This window comes from Galleria mellonella, unplaced genomic scaffold (assembly GCF_026898425.1).
Source record: "Galleria mellonella isolate WM207_F2 unplaced genomic scaffold, CSIRO_AGI_GalMel_v1 utg23, whole genome shotgun sequence".
Taxonomy (NCBI): Eukaryota; Metazoa; Arthropoda; class Insecta; order Lepidoptera; family Pyralidae; genus Galleria; species Galleria mellonella.
In genome coordinates this window covers 2,434,205-2,453,393 of record NW_026442045.1, presented here as the reverse complement: position 1 = coordinate 2,453,393, position 19,189 = coordinate 2,434,205, and the positions used below count along the sequence as shown (strand labels likewise).

Below are 19,189 nucleotides of genomic sequence, written 5' to 3'. Positions count from 1 at the left end.
CTAATTACTGAACATAGGCCTCCCGTATAGATTTCTACAATAAATAGTCTAGAGCTCCATTTATTTTTTCGAGGGCAAGAAGAGGGATGACAGAAGGTCTATTTTATGCGAAGAAAATTTAATGTTAAATTTTCTATGCTATTAACCATGACCGCGTGGATGTCGATACGATAGGCTATATTACGTACATTACTAGCAATGGGGTTGCTAGTCTCAATTATTGAGTAAAAAGAGATTGTTTAGTAATAGGGATTTAAGGAATCCCAATTACTAGTAATGTATCCTACCACGGCGATCTCCATGCAGTTGCCCTTAGAAACTATCTAGGATAATTCTTTATGAATTCGTCACTATAGTGATGAACTATACTCCACCTAGCCAGTTTTATCCTCACCTATCACTTTTTACTGGTGCGCCAGTGTACATGTATACAGATAGTGTAGGCGGAGTTACTATTCTGTATTCATCTTATTAAAATAACCTCTAAGCGATCTTTCTTCGGAAACCATCATAGTTAATTCCAGATGCATTCATCACAATGGGCTAACCGACCAGTTTTCATCTCTTCGTACTATAACCAGCCAGTGGATACAGACAGCACATACGGGGTTACCATTTCATTTTCATCATTAAAAAAATAGTCTTCGTTATTAGCAGTTTCTTCCCTCTGTGGCATCCTTTTTAGATCGCAGTACTATTGGGCGCCGCTTTACCGCGACCATCCTAAAGTCTGTACTGCAGCCGTATTATGAACTCTTATTTCCAGGCAGATTACGGCGTAAATTGAACTGCCTTGCTAATTCATATTATGAACGCTACAAACCAGCCAGTCAGTGGTCACGTGACAGTTGAGCGACATCTGCCCGTATTTTGGCTGGTTATTTCGTATTACGAGCTCCTGATTTGACATTTCTACGCGTCATTTGACTATTTAAAACTTGTTTACAAACCATTCAGTTTACGGCGTCTTCAAGTGCCTTTTTTTGAATTGTTTTGTGTGTTTTCTAGATATGAAAGACTTATTTGTATTCAGTTTGCATCGATTTGAAGTGTTTTTTTTTGTTTCTAATTTATTAAGTTTGTGTGTTCAAGTTTGTTAAGTGTTTGTAGTTCAGTATGTCTGATGAAGGTGAAATTTTAGAATTTTTGGAAATGGACGCTATGTATGAAGCAGAACAGCGAAAAATTAAAAGAAGACGATTGCGAGACCAATCCAATCCCTTTGATATTGACGATGAGCAATTTATAAAACGATATCGTCTTAGCAAAGGTTTGGTATACAGTCTCTGCGATGAGCTTAGGCCTCATATGGCAGGATCATCAAAGTCCACAGATTTGACATTAGAGACTAAGGTTACACTTTTACCTTATTATGATGATATTGTCATTAATATATTTTCTTAAATTAACTGTGACTTAGTTGACTGTCAACTTTTTTCTATTTTAGGTTTTGGTAGCATTGTCGTTTTTCGCAACGGGCTCTTATCAACGCCCAATTGGCGATATTGCTGGCCATTCTATCGCCCAACCTACAGTTTCTATAATAATAAAACAAATTACAAAATTATTAAATTTGCCTGAAATACAGGCAAAATATATTAAATTTCCGAGGACGTCAGAGGAGCGAAGAGCTAACATCATAAGGTATTTTTTTATTATATTATTAATAAAGTATTAACCTCCACAAAAATAACTAAGATTTATTAATACAAGCTATTCCTTCTATCCATTATTACTGAACACATCTCCTTTATAATAATAGCTTTTCTTATAAACATACTAGAAAATATTTTGTAATGAAAAAAGTATTTTCAAAAGGAATTATTAAAGAATGAACCTAATAATTTGTTATAGATTTTATAATAAATTTGGAATGCCAGGAGTGTTGGGGTGTATCGATTGTACACATGTTGCAATTGTACGCCCAACTGAGAACGAGGAGAGATACTACTGTAGAAAACAGTATCATTCGCTAAATGTACAGTTGGTATGTTAATTTATTATGTTTGATGCTTGTTGATTTCAATTACACTACATTAAATTTTATACACACCAATATTTAATTTTGTGATTATATATAAATGTACTAAATTAATTCATATGAGCTTTATTACATTTATAAAACAAAAATTAAAATTTACAGTTATGTTAAATATACATTATACTAACTTATAAAACACATTAAACAATAATTTTATTATTAATACATATAATTTACATCACACTTATAATTAAATATTTGACTAATATACTTATTTCATATACAATTTTAATAACTTAAGATTTATGTTCTTCTGTCATGTTATTAATCTGAAAAAAAAAAAACATTTTAGATTAGTAATGCTGACATGGAAATTATAAGTGTGGATGCCAGCTATGGAGGAGCTACTCATGACTCCTTCATTTGGACAAATCATCCCCTAAGACAGCATTTAGAACAGTTAAGCAGAAATGAGTCCATTTGGTTACTTGGTGAGAATTGATTTGTATTATAAAAATATTAAAATTGTGTTTACTCATTACTGATTTTAGAACTTTAATACTTTTTGTAAAGAATTTTTTTTTTTTTTGTATTATTAACATGCTACTTTTATTTTTAGGTGATTCAGGATATGCTCTTAGAAAGTATATGATGACTCCCATTACAAATACTGTCCCAGGGTCACAAGAAGCACATTACACCAGTGTACATGTGAGGACAAGAAATGTGATTGAGAGGACAATTGGACTCTTGAAAGCTAGATTCCGTTGCCTGCTTGTATACAGAGTACTTCATTATGCCCCTGAGGTGGCAGCATCTATAGTGAATGCTTGTGTGGTATTGCATAATATGACAGTAAAGTCTAATATACCAGCACCGACACTCACTGATGAAGATGCTACATCAGAGGGCACAATGCAGCTCCATCATGCTCACCATGATCTGTCTCAGTCTTCAAGTGTAGAATTAAATGAAGGTTTAGCTGCCAGGCGCGCCCTCGTTTCTCGCCTCTGGAGTTCTCGAGCTTCTACAAATTAAAAAAAATATAGATTACTCTGAGAAGTAGACATTAGGCATTTTAGTTCTTAGCATATTTATTAATTTCTTTTTTATTTCATTTATAGAATGAACATTAATTTTAAATGTTTTATATAAATAGTTTATTACTTCTAATTGCATTTTTAATATAATTATATTACTCTGATAAAAAGTCTATTTATATTCATAGAATTTTAGTTGATATAACAAAACAGAAATATTGTTTGAGTTTGTATATTTCTACTGTATGTTCTCCATAAATTTGTAATAAACACCAAATATTCTCTTAGATATATTATATAAAATATGGAAAAAGTAATATAAGATATTAAAAAAATAATACAATGAAAATACTGAAATAATGTTGTTGTTTTACCTGTTAATTGATTCAGCTATCCTATTTAATGTATTGAGCATTTGCTCCATAATAGCTGTCTGTCTTCTTTATTCTTCTAGTCGTGACCTTGCAACATCTATTAAAGCATTCCTTGCTGCCTCCATGCTAACAGTTCTCTGTTGTCTTGGTCTACGACGTGTCGGGCGAGACGGAGGGGCTTCTGTAGGAACTTCTTCTATTTGAGGATGTGGAAGCTCTTCAGTTCCTGTGTTTTGTGTATCTATAGTTGTTATATGTATGTCTCCTCTGGACTCTGACTCTGATGCAGTGATCTCAATCATTACTGCATCAGAGTCGGTGTCCAGAGGTTCTGATCTCAATGCAGTGCCACTAGTACTTGGTATCTGAAAATAATATAAATTTATTTTCATTTCTATGCAATTTATTCTATATATAATTATAATATTGAATAATTTATGGTAATTTCGGTCAGGGTCATATGTTAATAAAGGAAACTATTATTGTAATTGTATTTCTTAACCCTTAAATACATGAAGTTTCAAATTTGATACCGGTATTATAAATCATATTGGGCGCCTACAATCGATTTTATTTTAATATTTGGCTGTTTACATGTTACCAGTTTTTTTCAAAATAAAAATATAAAAATATCGTTTTGAATTTTTTTTTTACTATTTTTCCCCATTAGTAAACACAGTAAAGGATACACTTATATTTTTTTAATTTGATTTAAAAAATCAGGCTTTTAAGGGTTAAATATTGTTAATTAATTAAGATAGTATGCTTCCAAATGAAATAAATAAAATATCAAATAGGCAGAAAGTGTCAGGCATTTAGGAGAAAGAATAAATATTTATTATGACTTACAGATGGTAGATATGAATTAAAAGTTTACTCTCTAAAACTGATTTATGTACATGCGATGAATCATAAAATTATATAAAACATAGAAGCCTCTGGTACTCTACTTTTCTTTACCTACTTTGCAAGAGACTTATTGTGAACACAGAATTTATATTAAAAATTCCTACAATTTACTTACGTTTGGAAATGGGTCGACTTGTACATTACTCAAGCCCGAACCGAAACCTGCCCCTAAAATGCTCAAGAACTTTTGTTCTAGTGCATCCAAGGGTGGAACATTCGAAGGTCCACCTCCAGTACGGTTTTGAGACAGACGTACTGCAGCAACTCTTCTTTTTAATTTAGCTTTATAATCCACCCAATACTGTAAATATATTTTTGATATTATATAAGTTGATTATAATTTGTTATTAAAAATTAAAAACAATAAGTTTTTGTAATACTTACATTTGACCATCCTTTCCAGTCTTTAAAAGCTCCTTCTCCCAATGAATTTAATGCTTCTGCGACTTCTTCCCACATACGTTTTGCGTATTCTCGCGCTTGGGCAGATTTATTAAAACCGACAGCCACGTCCTTATTGGAATTTAAAAATTCCCACAGAATTTCTAACTGCCGGTACGTTACGCGACGACGTGTGTGAGAATTTTCAGCAGAAGTTGATCTGCGATTTAATTAAAATAATTAAGTCTTACATTAATTTAATATAGCATTTTTTTAGCACACAATATATGTAGAAAAACACTAAAAACACTTACGCCATGATATATATTTTTCTTGTTGATAAACAAAAAATATTTTGTAAAAATTAACTGACTTCGAACTATTTGGAATGCAGCCAAGTAATGAAATAGTTTCACAGTTTCAAACTCCACTTCAAAAAATTCATATTCAAGTGGATTCGGCGCGGAATTTTAAGTGGATCAACAACGTCATGTAGCTACGTTCGAAAATGTGCACGAAATGCATTCTAAGATATAATTCGAAACGTTCAAAAAGATAACGAGAATATTTTAATTAATAACGTAAATTTATCTATCTAATAATGTATTGTAATAATTGCATTTTCGTTATATTTATTTAACCACTACCATGTCAAAACTATGTGAACATAAAAACCGTAACTTCCCGTAAAAATTCTTGTGTTGTTTCTGAACGAATGGAGTGTAAATGAATATCCAGCCATAGACAAATTATCCAGGCAGAAGTCGGATTGTTTTTTGTACGTCATAATACGAAAAAGAACAAGGCAGTTTACGGGCGTGAAGTGAATTGCCTGGAACTTGCATGGATGTTTAAAAGTTCATAATACGACTGCAGCAGTCGTATTATGAACTGATTGCAATATAACTTGTTGTAGCAATATAATTTCTTGTCGGGGAAAGGATTTGTTAGTAATAGAAACTGGTAGCTCCATTGTCAAATATATATTCTGTCAGGTCGACCTCCACGTAGTTCCTTTTGGAAACCACCGGGGTTAATTTTTGATGCATTGGTCACGTCACGATAGGTTAACCTAGTTTCATTTATATTTCATCTAAGTTACTCCAATACCGTAAGCTGGATTACTATTCTGTTATTATCCATTAAAAAAAATTTTTTTTTTAATACCTAATAAATGATGGATTTTATTTAAATTTCATTTTTGTCCCTTGGCTCATGAGAGTAATATTATAATTATTTATGTTGGTATTACTTTTAAATTCAGGATAAATTAGTCTAGCATTCTCCAATTCAAAATGTATGTAAAGTCGACCACAAGTCTACATAAATAATCACAAAAAACTATTTGTAGTTTGAAATTGGAAATTATAGTCAAAGAAAATAATATGTGCGGCGTATTACTGACCATCATAATACGCCTTTTATATTACTGGCCGTCATATTCCGTCTTTTATATTTTTATACTGATTTTATATTTTCTTATGTTTTTACTATTCTGTCATTAGTCTTTATGTTTTCCTACCGATGAAGACGTGATAAAAGAGAACTACAATATTAAGCATTTTTATTATCAACCCGTTTCTCTTAATATGATACAAATTTAAGAATACAAACTGGAGGGCTTTTATTTACTTAAATATTATTATTATTATACGATACGATATTTGAAAAAAGTACAATATTTGTTGTTAGTCATCACATGCTATATAGAAAGAAAGAAAGATTTATTAGTATCAGTAATTTGATGTTAGTGCGCCTCTATAGAGTGATTTAGGAACTAAAATTATTAATTAGTTTTAGCATAGATAATATATGGTTTTAGTATGTCACTCGCCAAGCTTCCAATCCTTATTTAGGTCTAGATATAATCCCCTTTCTACGAGTACGCCACTTAGTACCTTTGACCGGTTGTTATTTCTAAATTAGATAACTAGAATTATGCATAAGCAATGAATCATATGAAATTGATGCCTTCAAGTTCCCTGATTTAGCAACCTAATCAGAAAGCCGGTTAAGTATGAAGAAACCAGGTTAAGTCAGATTTGTTTGAACCGGGTTCAAACTTATCAAATTTTACCTATTACTAATCTATGGCTTTAATTCACGTAACATTGCCAGATTGGTCGTTTTTTTTGCAATTTTGGGTAAAAATTTTCTTGATAACGAAATTTTTGAGAAATGAAATATTGGTATTTAGTTTGAGGTTATGGACCGAGAGTAAAAGGTAAAATATGATTGAAAGTTATGGTGGTGGTTCAATTGCAAATTCCATTTTCAACACTAGACCGTCATCAGCAAATGATAATGAGAGTGGTAGTCTGCTGTCTATCAAAAAACTCGATGGGAATAGCAATTACAACAATTGGAAATTTGCTATGGAGCTATAACTTTGCCTTGACGATTTATGAAAATACATGCAGTGGAAGCGTGCTGGGCTCATAACCTGTTAGTATTTATCTGATTTATCTGAAATTTAATTTTGAGAAAAAAATGTAATGGGCTGAGAGAAGTTTCGGTAATTTTTTTGTAATAGTGATATAGAAAATGTAGTCAAAATGTAATTTAAGTTTGAGATTTGGTAAAAACAAAGAAAATAGTACCGATTTAGAGGAAAATACTATTATTTGATATTTGGGTATAAATAAAAATTATATTTGGCATTCACGCTAATGTCAGTTGACAGAAGGAGTTATATCCATGGTCATGAATAAATTAAAAAAAAAATATGCTAATGTCAGTCAATCTGTCAACAGTTCAGTCAGTCACTCTTATCAGCTATTAATTTTCAGCATTTTCTTTTTGGGAAAACCCAAATTACGTATATTTAATTCTAAATACATTTCTTGTAATTTATTCAGATCCCATTTTTTGTATGACTTACTCTGTTTGGCTGTTTCCTAATCTAAGTAAATACCTATATCAAGTTGTGTGTAAAATTGATTTTTTATTTTATTTTGTTATAACGTGGCTTATTCTTAATAATAGCTAGTACACTATTTGTGTGACGTCGCACAATTTAATAATTGAACGTGCTATAATGTGAAATGTGAATTAATTAAGATTGTTGAGTGATGGATGAGAGCAATAAAAACTCTCCTTGTAAGGTAAAAATTGTTTTGCTGTTTTACATCACTTGGGATGGGGGTTTTTTCGAAAATTTCATTTCTCTGTTTATATTTTATCAATGTACTTTTTATTCGTAATTCGTGTTAGTTAACTACCTTACTACTTATTGGAATTATTAAACTGAATAAGTATTAGTTTATCAATTCAAGGAGAAATTTGTGAAATTAATTAGGGACTAATTTGTTTTTATTATAAGTAGTATATATTTTAGTCTATTAGAAGTTATCTTTTGAAATCCAATGCACTGTGCTTTTCTATTATCATTTGCTCACATTTAGTTCATTTAAATATCTACAAATCAGATAATAGTTTCACATACCCAATTCAAAATTATTATAATTGTTATACACAAATCATTATACCAATATTTAATTTGATATCAATGAAACTGCTAGTAATCTTATTTGAAATATTAATTAGTTGAAAGGAGAAAGGTAAAAGAATGATTGACTCCACTAATAGTTTAATGATGTCCAATTGTAAGTATATTACACTAAAAGGGAATTTATGATTTGTGTAAAGAAAATAATTAAGTTTATCAGAACTTTTTGTTCTGTTTAATAACTGAAATAAGTAATAAGTACTAATAAAACATAATATAATAACTTTTATGTTTATGTTTAGTAATTTGTTTTCTTTACTATTTAATCAATTAAAAATATTGAAATTATAAAATACCAATAATAAGCCTATGTTTTTATTGGCAGAGTATATATTCTTTATATTCAAATATTATTCCTGTTTACTTAATATTTTGTTATAATTTAGAAACAATGACTGTACTCAGAAATTCAATAATAACATGATTTATTTTATTTATTTAAATAGATGTTTTTACGTGATTATTACTTGTAGTGTTTAAAATCCATATTTTTTTTTTAATTACCATATCTACTATTAATCGGTATTTGTATGTGTCTAATGGATTTCTTTTAAATTGTTTGTATAATTTTCAAAGTAGCTGTGGACTTTGTGCATGCTATAGGCATGTTTTAAGGGACTATTAAAATTGCTTATACCTAGCTAGGTGTATATATTTATACATAAATAAACATATTCATCTGCTCTAATGAGCAGATAATTCTGTTCATAATGGAACATTTTTATCTGGACTGAGCAGATGTTGTTCTGAAACTACTGGGAATAACAATATGAAATTTATTTTTTAGGATAGATTTATTTGGACAGTGTTATGTAATAAACAATTAATTCACACTTAGAGCAAATTGAGAAAATGAGCTTTAGAAATTACGCATTTAAAATTGTTGCCATGTTTACACCTATTATGTTAGGAGTTTACTCCTTTTACACTGAAGTTATAAAAAGTGCATATATTTTATATTAGTTAAGAAAATATCACATTACACAATATTTGTTTTATATAAAAGGCATCTATTTCACTTAATTCATTCAAATATGCTAATCATTTATCTTTAATTTATTCAGTATAAAACATTATAAGGATTGAATTCAGATGTAATGATGAGATATATAGTATTTACATTAATTATTTATTGTTAATCAGACTAAATGTTTACATTTACCATACTTTTCCAATTCCATCTTATGTTTTACTATTTTTATTATTATCTTCTATGTCAAAATTATTGTATCTTGATTATCATCTTCTAAATCACAAGATTCAAGTTTCACAGTGTTGTCTGGCATCAGGCAGAATGAGATGAATGGATTTTATACCTTTTAGCTTCATTAGGGAAATAGATTTTCCTTCTGCCCAAAGTTCTTCATAAAAACTTGACATTTTGTCCATTCTTTTTAGTCTATTTCTTTGTATATGTATTTATTATCTTGATCATTCCTGAAACTCCTACAAAGTAGTCTTTTCTATTTTACTAGCTGTTAACAATCTATCAATATATTACTCTTATTACAATTTGTCATCACATCACTGTAGTCTTGTAGTTGAAATATATAGCCGTGTATGGGTTGTAAGCAGATTGTATATAACCAAATTATTGGATGCCAGTAGATTTAATACTGCATCTTTAAAACAATGAGATCAAAAACAGTAAGTGGAATTAATGTCAACTTTTATGTCTTTAATCCATGTATGCAGAATTAGAACATAACAAATGTATGCACAATGTTTAAGGAATTCTGATATGACGTTTGATTCAACCCCTTAATATAAGACCCTGGGGATGGTTTTGGAGCTGCAAAATAATTGAATACATAGTTTATCATGCCTACAATTGATCTACATTCATAATTTTTTTGTTCCATTATGTCACTGTTGATTCTTTCTTACATAATGCTGTCCGATTATGGAAGTGTATCATTTACAAAAGATAGAAATTTATACATTCATCATGTTTCTTTTAGGGTAGGATACTCTGCAATTTTTAATCTGATATTCTATCAAATAGTTTTGTTTTATTAGGTACTATTAACTTCATGTTCAGTATTTCCCTAAATTGAATCTATAATAAATATTTACATTTTAAGACAATAGTCTTAATTATTGTATGGTAAATCATAATAATAATACAATGGAATAATAATATGCAATATTATAATAAATGATTGATGATCGATTGATTGAATAAATATTCTACTACAAATTTAAAATATTATGAATTTATTTATTAAATGTTTTTTTACTTTTACACAGTAAAAATTTTTTACATTTGCACATTTACTTTAATTAAATAGTTATACAGGTTAACATAAAAAAGAAAAACAATTATGTGAAACTATTAAATATGTACCTACATGACACACCTGCTTGTTTGTTTTTGTTTTGATGTTGCACATTTGGTAGGCATGCAATGAGGATGCAGAGGGCGTGCAGTTGCATGCTGAAGTGGAGCATCTACGGCAACATCTCAGCGAGAGGGATGCCCACATTGTAGCTATAGAGAGCGAGTACATCAAGTGCACTGCTAGAGCCAACGATTTAGAGGAACAACTCAATACGTGGCGGGAGAAATACGAGAGGTGCAGTTTTGTTTTTAATGTTTTATTTGCTAAGTTATTATTAGTCATCTGTTCTGTAAGATACTTTATCTTGTGGGCATAGACATAGGATATAAGGAATAATTATTATTTTTCTTTTTTATTACCGTTTGCTGTAACTTCGTCTACCTGAAACAGTGACTTATGAGTTAATCTCTATATTTTATTTAAATCCATTTGTAATGAATATTCTAATTTACAAACTTTCACATTTATAATATTAGTAAGAGTGAGTTTATAAAATGTAAATACGAATTCAATGAATGTTTAAAAATACATATTTTTAAACATTCATTGAATTCGTATTTAAAAATACATAGACAATTTTCAATACCCATTTTTATATTCAGAAAATAAAATAATTAGTACAACATGTGACAAATATTAAATTATTTTATTAATTTATTTTTTTATTGTATTTATAGATTGTATGATTCACACAAACGAGTACAAAAGTTAAATCAAGTCTTAGAAGATAAGTTATTGCAAATGGTAGACAAAATGAAGGGAGAGAAGAGTCAGCTGACCAAAGATATTGCCACTTTGTCAGTAAGGCTTGCAGAGTCTAAGCATAACTACAGTATGCTGCAAAAAGAAAATGTATGTTGTTCTTTTATTTATAAACAATAAGATTGAAACAATAAGATATTTCAAAAAAATTACGTTAAATAACATAAAGATACATAATATGAAAATACATTAAATAAAAAAAAAAAATATTGTTATTTTTACTTTCAGGAGAGATATAAAAATGACATGAATCTAGCAATCCAGCTGCTACAATGTAAACCTGATAACTTTGTATCTCAGAAATTGGATAATGTAAGTAAAACACGTTGATTCAAATGACTAGACTCTTGTGTACGAGATACTTGATCAATTTGTTTTCTTTACAGCTTCCTGTTGATACTCAGGCACGAGTTTCACAATATGTAATGTCGAAAACATCAAAGCCATCTAGTTCTACTCAGTCAAAAAATGGTAATGAGAATGATACCTTTGACGCAAGTGAGTACGAATTTAATATTTCGGCCTCATTAATGTCTAAAATACTTGAAGATAGCATTCAAGATACTGTCACTAAACATTGTGATACTTGTACATGTGCTAAATCGCAAAGTAAGCCATTCTGTTACAATGACAGTTATTATTCTGTAGGCACACAAACTTTATTAACTGGAGAAATAAAGAATTCACTTTGTATGAATTGTAGTTCTGAAATAAAGTCTGTACATTCCAATTTAAGTACTAGAAGTGTTTCACCACATGGTATTAAACTTGTGGATGACAAAATTGTGAATCGTGGTACTGCTAGTTCCATGTATTCACCTCAACCTGTTTCTGAAATGAATAATGAAAATTTTGAAAATGTTGTTGATAAAATTAATGTAAACTTTATAATTAATGACAAAGAAAATAGTCATATAGATGTTTCGCAGAATAATGATGATCAAAACCTTATGAAAAAGAATGTTAACACAAATATAGAACCGACAGTCCATCATAAGCTCTGTGACCGTACAAAAACTTCAATTTCTAGCAAAATAAGTAGTAGTCATAGTGTAAGAAATGATGATTTACTCATTAAAGATGCTCCCAATACTAAAGGTCTTCATATCAAAGATTATGGTCGAACTGGAGATAGTTCTAGTCTCAGAAAAAATTCACAAAGTTCTATGGGAGGAATAAGCAGAACGTCGTCAATAGCTAAATCGACGGTAAGTACACATAAGTCCAATACTCAAGTGGGCCCTGGACCAAGGTTTTGTCATTTACGTATGCAAGCTGGCTCTAAAAATATCTTGCTAGACAACGCGGAACCTGATGTACCACCTGTTTTATACAGGAGACAAAGTAAATGTAACGAGAACTCAATATTCAAAGATCTGAATGATGATCTAGAAAATTTCATAGATTTAGATAAAACCAATGATAATAATACAAATATTATTAAAAATGATAATATTGTTGTAGAAAGTACGCTTATCGATGTTCATGTTGATAGCAATAATAAAGATTCTAACACGATCACTAAAGGCACAACTATAAATCCTGTATTATTGAATGTTTCTTCTAGTCCGTTACAACCATTAAAAACTCATAACTTCTCTAATGGTTCAGAACATAACAACAATAACAATTCTCTGAGTATTGGTAGTCAACAGAATGCTTCTGGAATTGATAACCTGCTAAGTGATTTTAATCCTGATTCTAGTAACATTCAAAATAATAACACAAATGAAGAGACTAAAAATCAAGAAATTGTGACTCCTGTAGATAATCACAATGTTAAGATATTTAATTTCGATAGATATGAACAAAACAAGTTAGCTAGTCAATATAACAGGCCTTTGAGAAAGATAGATATGTCACAACTTCATTCTATTGAAAATACAAAAATTTCTAAAGATTTTCCACCGCAAGATTTTACTAAACCAGACAAAAAGGTCAGCTCTGCTGTAAAATTGACACTTCCCGCTGTTGTTAATGTTTATCCCAATTTGACGCAGACACACTTGAAAGTGAACGAAAACAAAGTATTTACGAATGAACAGAGCACAAGTTCTCTTTCAAGTGACGATAGCGCTGCATTGTTACAAAAACAACAATTGCTTAGGGTCGCTGAATGGGTAGAAAAAAATTTAGAACAACAAAATAATTATAATGATCCGTTAGAGGACGAGGTCAGTTTCAATAATCGAGCGATGAGACGTGATAGTAAACTGTCTAGACTAACAGAAACACTAAATGAATTGGCTCTTAATATGCCGCATCCTGTAAGTAAATATTCAAAGTCTTATTCTAAAGATGGTCGCAATTTGTGGATCCATAATAAAGTCACTCAAAATGAAGAAAAGTCCGGAAAATTTAATTCAACTAATACGAAAGTTGTTAGTAATAACGTAGTTAAAGAAACTATATTCCCTGTGGAAAGTGATGAAGTGTCAGTCACTGAAGTGAATGATGAAAGTACGAAAAACTGCGTTAGAAATAATATTGAAGACTTTGATGTAGGCAAAGAACTAAGAGATGCATTTAAATCTAATAGCGATAAAGAAATTACACCTGAAGATTTGGCAAGAATGGAGTATAATGTGAAGAAGTTCTTGCTGAGTGGACCTCACTGGGTAAATCCAGGCTCTGTGGGAAGAAGTCGGCGCACTAGTAGCAAAACTGAGACTGATGTATAATTCCATTGTAGGTTGAAGGTAGTTGTAACTTTCTATGTTTCGTGTGTTCCATGGATTTAATGTTATTTGTGATAGCGGCATTGTAGCTTCTTTTTGTTTTATTATATAAAAATAAGGGCTAAATATTACATAGAATGATTGAACATGTCACTGGGCAGCCATATTTTGACCAGCATATGTTACATGATGGATTTTGTACTTGAATATGTTTTCCGTTTTTATTTATCTATTACCCTGCGTTACTAAATATTTTGGGTTTAAGGTAATCAACCTTATAAAATGAAACAATACAATCGTTGAAGATAAAATACATTGAATATTCTTTGAGTTCTTTATGAGTTTAAAAATTCTATAGGGCTTAATTGTCAGATGATAATATTATTACTAAATTTGTTCCAAAAACTACTGAAGTTATAATATTTTTAATTTTGAATTTAATATTAATAATTTTTAGAATAGTCCATTTACCGTAAAATATCTATATCGGGAACGATGCGATCATTATAATAAATATGTTCTTTGTAAATTCTTGTTTATATCGCTAATCGCTAGTTTATATATACAAAAGTATGCATTTTAAATTCCGTTTTTATTCTAAAATCTATGGAATCCTTTATTTATTAGAATTTCTTAGTCTATTTAATTCTTACCATGAGGTAGTTTTTATTAATTGCCATCTACGGTAAGAAACATAACGTCGCAGTTTCTGTTGATTTATAAATTTTTAATTCTATTTATACAGTCATACACACATTTTACAGGACATTTTTTTTTTTAAATATGTGAACCATGTTAAATAACAGTTAAAGTTTAAACAAGTTTTTAAATATTTAACGTCGTATATTATCAATGAAAGACAGAAAAATTGATTTCACTTTGTATTTCTTAGCAAAGACGGTTTCTTGTGCACGCAGTATAAATAAAATTTTTTTTATGTATTTAATCTGTAAAATAAAGGCTGCCCTAATCTAGTTTAACGTAGAATAAAATCACTAAGAATTAAGTGGGTGGGGCTTATTTTTGCACTACCATGGAAACTCTATATTCAAAGAAATGGAACTTGAAAATATTTTTTCTAAAAATTAATTACAAAGTTTATCCATCGAATTTGGTTAATTTCGACGTAGGTGATAACTAGATATTTTAGCTATATTTAGTGCAGTATAAAAGTGCCGAGTTGTCTAGGTGGTATTATAAGGCTTGCCTGATACGTTAATTCATGGGTAAAAAATAGATGCTTCTCAGTATGTGATAAAAATTAAGATTTATCGCTTCAAGTGTTCAAATATTTTATTAGTACTGCTGAATGAAAAAGTTTTTATGCTTGTTAATTTTGTTGAACTTTAATTTGAGATTTTTAAGTAGTGTTTCAATATAATTGCGAATTGCGAACCAAATTTTTATTTTTTCAATATAAAAATCAATATAAAAATTTATATTTAGGTTGGATTTGAACGTGCACATCAAGTCGTAATCCATGATGTATAATACCATATTATAGTCGTCTAGACAAAGTATAAATGAATCTACTGATAGAATCGTTATTGCTAGTCAGTCTATGAGATAGAAAGAGCCATGTAATCTGCCTTATTTTTGTCATGTGAGCACTGAGCGAAGCGATTCAATCGATAAATTTTACATTTTGTCTACGAGGGCTGAATAATTTTCGTCGAGCCATGTATGTAAGAAATAATCTTACATCTTTCAAACAAACCATGCCGTTGATGTGTACCTAATATTATATAGTTGCCAATCTTTTATACAAAAGTAGATATATATATTTTCTTTTTATGTTTAATATTTATGTTCATAAAACTTTTTCATCCAAAAGTTACAGTAATCTAGACACATAACTTATTTAGCTTTATAACAATTTAAAAAATTACTATAAATGTATTTTTCTAATCTGGCAACTTCTAGGTAAATAAAACAGCTTGTTAGTGTATTTTTCGTTACACTTTGTATAAAAATAATAATTATAATGTATTGTTGATAATCTTAAAGAATATTTCTCTGTTTTTGGTTTTTACAATTATAAATCTGATATTTATGATGTTAATATCTTTGTCTCTTGATATTCCACGTATATATTAATGTTAGGGTAATTTATTGAATACAGGCAGACATCATTAGCATCCTTTTAAGTTAAAAAAAAATTATTATTCTCCAAAGAAAAATTAAAAAACAACTTTCTTTACTAATACGGCGCGTTCAATTTCAATTTCATCGTGTATAGTAGGCATGGGTAATATAGATACTGATCTGATATCTATATATCGTGTTCTTCTGGACAATGATGGTGAAAAAATATCATTACCCATATTGGTTGGATATCAATTTTCGAATATGTCTGTTATACAATATTATTTTTTGGATAACAAATTTTTAACATATTCGTTATTGGACCAGTGTATAGATATTGCTATATGTTATCCACCCCCTAGTGTATAGGTACTTCCGTACCGTCCCAGATCTCGTCGCTGAATGATACTCCTAAGAGGTTGTCATTTCAGAAAATTACATGTACCAAACAGTTTATAGTCCAAATGTATGCCGTCGATCTATTGAATAGTATATTGAAATGTATAAATAATAACATTATTATCTATAATAGTTCACTACACAAAGTATCATGCCTCCGCTTACACGTAAAACTATTTATACAAAAGTATGTTATAGTATATTAAATGGGCGTTTTTTGTGTATATTTTCCTAATTATGTAATTGAATGGAATATATTTTTGAAATATTAGTTACAATCGAGTATACTGTAGCTAGGGTAAATGAGAGTATATTAGTTTGTAGTGAGCAGCCCGCCAATATATATTCTTGTAATGTCATAACATTATGTTAATGTTATAGATTTTAGCATCGACAGATGTAGCGTAGTTTTGTTCATTGTGCATACATTGTTGACAGACATTACAAGGAAACATATTTTTGACATCGAAATTTTGAATTTGAGCAGAAAAAGCCCTGGTTAACATGGCTATTAAAAAAAAGATTGTATATAAAGCTATACAATTGTGAATGATCTATTAATTTCATTGGTTACGTGTTCAGAAACCCTTATATATACAATAAACATTGCGATCTGGCGACGTTTCTGATTCATAGTATTGTTATTTAAAAAAGAAAAAATATTTGTTGACAAAATAAAGATAACAGTATAATTGTAATAGTTTGTATTACTAGAAAGGCAAATCAGATTGTGTCGGGAATTTTTACGGCGCCCCGAAATAATTTCTTTATAGAATATTATTGTAAAATTATAACAACAGTCATGGTAACATCATATACAGGTAGGTTATAATCTTAGGTTATACTATACGAAATTATAATATTTGCATAATAGCCGAACTGCTAAGAAAATTATAAAAATGAAAGTTATACTGAAGGGCTTCTTAAGGGATTCTTTTTCTATACGTAAAAAGTTGTATTAGTCAGGTTTTATATATTTCTTAGTCTGTAACAATTCTATGGATTGGAGTTAGCCATGAATCAGATAATTGTAAGGAGGATACTTACGTGTGTGAGAGAGATAGATGTACTTATCTACGCTACAGATAGAGCACTTGAAAAAAATCATAGTAATTAATATTTGGCGGTCTGCTTGGTCCTCTAGTTGTACTGAGCACAAATTTGGTGTTGTTTGTTGTTAACATTAATGGGGCAACAAAATAACAGTAATAACAAAACATTCCTAGCGCATTTCCAATGTCGTGTATTAAGATCACCTAAATCATTTAAAATTGTTTTATTTTAATACTTTATCAATTGTTTTATAATTTGTATTTTTTTTAGAAAGTTAATCATGAGAATTTATATTTGGCAAAGTTACATCACATAATGAAAAATTTATCAAGATTTTTAAATATTTAATGAAAAAGCTATTTTTGGAAATGGGAGTGAACGTTAGGTATTGAATTTAATTTAGAATGATGAGTAATTGAGCATTTACAATAAACCCTATTATTAGATCTTCCATTCAAAAGTCTGATCTGATCTGAATTCACAGTGTGAAAGAAAAAATTGGTGCTCACTAACTTTTTCAGCATCATCACAAGGTAATCTCATTGCTAGGTATTGGTTTCCCAATAAAAGGATACTAACCTACTACCACACTAGTCAGATGATTTAGTATAAGTTTTTGTTTTGATTTTTCTTTATCATACTTTATTGTGTTTTGTTCGCTGAGATGTCTGATATATGAGGTATGATACAATATTTTTGGGATAAGTCTCTACTTAATAGAATAAAAAAATGTTTCTCTCCATGATGTTTTCTTATTTATAACTTATTGACGTTGCCAATGATTCTCATGATGTATGACGATAATATTGTTTGGTCTCATTTTTTAGATTTTTTTTTGTTGTTTTTATAACAATTATCTAGTTTATAGATATATCTATATTTAAACCAAATTGCTATGGCTGGTTCCACTGAGTATAATAGCTTTAGCAGCGAATACTTTGTATTGATTTATGCCATTATTTATTAATAAATGCTAAAATATGTAACTGTATTTTTTATTTCGGTACATGTATGTTTTTACCTTTATCTCGGCATTGTTCGTGTGAATCGAGTTGTACATAAGAATCCTCTGAATTATTATTATGGGCCATCTAACCTACCTAAAACATAAGAACAAATCTATTTATGTTCTAAGTACTATATGAGTCCGTAGTAGATACAATACAGAAGGAATTGTACATCTGTTCACTTAAGATCGAAGGTACCAAGAAGCTTGGCTAGCAGTGCGTGTAATAGCTTATCTAGCTAACAAGGAGGAAGGGCTTATCGTCGATCGAAACGACACCTCTGACCTTTGCATTTCCAAAATCGCTCCGTGCATGTCCATTGTTAACGCGGCCTTGTGGTGGCGCGGCCATTGTTCACGGAGCGATTCCTCAATTTTCGCGTTTACATGAAATTTCACCTTGGATGATTTACAATTAAGAGGGGTTTTTATCTTGTTTATTATCTGTGTAGTAGGTAGAGTTTGTGTTAAGTAACAACAGCGCGGTACAGTGGTAACATTGGTTGCATAATTTACAACTAACTTCAACGTTAAGGTTTCACGTAACACCAAATATTCATTTTTAGATCGCTAGTAGCAAAATAATGTACAATTAATGGTAATATATTAATTATTATTAATTAATTTACGGTTATTACCCTTGTACATTCTACAGTTTTCTTTCAGCTTAT

General features: G+C 29.8%; 3 protein-coding genes across 4 annotated transcripts; 2 read left to right on the top strand and 1 right to left on the bottom strand.

Annotated features, from left to right (window-relative positions):
• Positions 1–818: 818 nt before the first annotated feature.
• On the top strand, positions 819–4,029 carry LOC128199977 (putative nuclease HARBI1). Its single transcript, XM_052894775.1, has 5 exons — positions 819–1,353; positions 1,448–1,644; positions 1,855–1,987; positions 2,334–2,472; positions 2,601–4,029. Exons 1-5 carry the CDS (start codon positions 1,117–1,119, stop codon positions 3,017–3,019), a joined length of 1,125 nt encoding a protein of 374 aa, XP_052750735.1. The 5' UTR covers positions 819–1,116; the 3' UTR covers positions 3,020–4,029.
• Positions 1,675–5,414, bottom strand: LOC128200659 (uncharacterized). Its single transcript, XM_052894776.1, has 5 exons — positions 4,689–5,414; positions 4,420–4,605; positions 3,396–3,760; positions 2,918–3,008; positions 1,675–2,310 (listed from the first exon to the last, which is right to left on the bottom strand). The coding sequence occupies exons 1-3, from the start codon at positions 4,761–4,763 to the stop codon at positions 3,464–3,466; spliced, it is 558 nt and encodes a 185-aa protein (XP_052750736.1). The 5' UTR covers positions 4,764–5,414; the 3' UTR covers positions 1,675–2,310; positions 2,918–3,008; positions 3,396–3,463.
• Positions 5,415–7,419: 2,005 nt separating this feature from the next.
• Positions 7,420–18,498, top strand: LOC113512819 (uncharacterized protein MAL13P1.304). Of its 2 annotated transcripts, none has more exons than XM_052894750.1 (5): positions 7,420–7,591; positions 10,594–10,769; positions 11,213–11,387; positions 11,526–11,609; positions 11,684–18,498. In XM_052894750.1, exons 3-5 carry the CDS (start codon positions 11,277–11,279, stop codon positions 13,976–13,978), a joined length of 2,490 nt encoding a protein of 829 aa, XP_052750710.1. In that variant the 5' UTR covers positions 7,420–7,591; positions 10,594–10,769; positions 11,213–11,276; the 3' UTR covers positions 13,979–18,498. The 2 variants fall into 2 exon arrangements, with proteins under 2 accessions (XP_052750710.1, XP_026752549.2); XM_026896748.3 differs by having other exon boundaries at positions 7,420–7,789.
• Positions 18,499–19,189: the final 691 nt, after the last annotated feature.

What these genes read in the sequence shown, in the direction of transcription:
- LOC128199977 (XM_052894775.1), top strand. Translation starts at nt 1,117, where the DNA reads ATGTCTGATGAAGGTGAAATTTTAGAATTTTTGGAAATGGACGCTATG. An exon ending in ATTTGACATTAGAGACTAAG is followed by an intron (nt 1,354 to 1,447) that starts GTTACACTTTTA and finishes TTTCTATTTTAG; the next exon opens with GTTTTGGTAGCATTGTCGTT. An exon ending in TGAGTCCATTTGGTTACTTG is followed by an intron (nt 2,473 to 2,600) that starts GTGAGAATTGAT and finishes TTTTATTTTTAG; the next exon opens with GTGATTCAGGATATGCTCTT.
- LOC128200659 (XM_052894776.1), bottom strand. Translation starts at nt 4,763, where the DNA reads ATGTGGGAAGAAGTCGCAGAAGCATTAAATTCATTGGGAGAAGGAGCT. An exon ending in ACTGGAAAGGATGGTCAAAT is followed by an intron (nt 4,606 to 4,688) that starts GTAAGTATTACA and finishes ATATATTTACAG; the next exon opens with TATTGGGTGGATTATAAAGC. An exon ending in AAGTCGACCCATTTCCAAAC is followed by an intron (nt 3,761 to 4,419) that starts GTAAGTAAATTG and finishes TATTATTTTCAG; the next exon opens with ATACCAAGTACTAGTGGCAC.
- LOC113512819 (XM_026896748.3), top strand. Translation starts at nt 7,757, where the DNA reads ATGGATGAGAGCAATAAAAACTCTCCTTGTAAG. An exon ending in ATAAAAACTCTCCTTGTAAG is followed by an intron (nt 7,790 to 10,593) that starts GTAAAAATTGTT and finishes CACATTTGGTAG; the next exon opens with GCATGCAATGAGGATGCAGA. An exon ending in TGGCGGGAGAAATACGAGAG is followed by an intron (nt 10,770 to 11,212) that starts GTGCAGTTTTGT and finishes TTGTATTTATAG; the next exon opens with ATTGTATGATTCACACAAAC.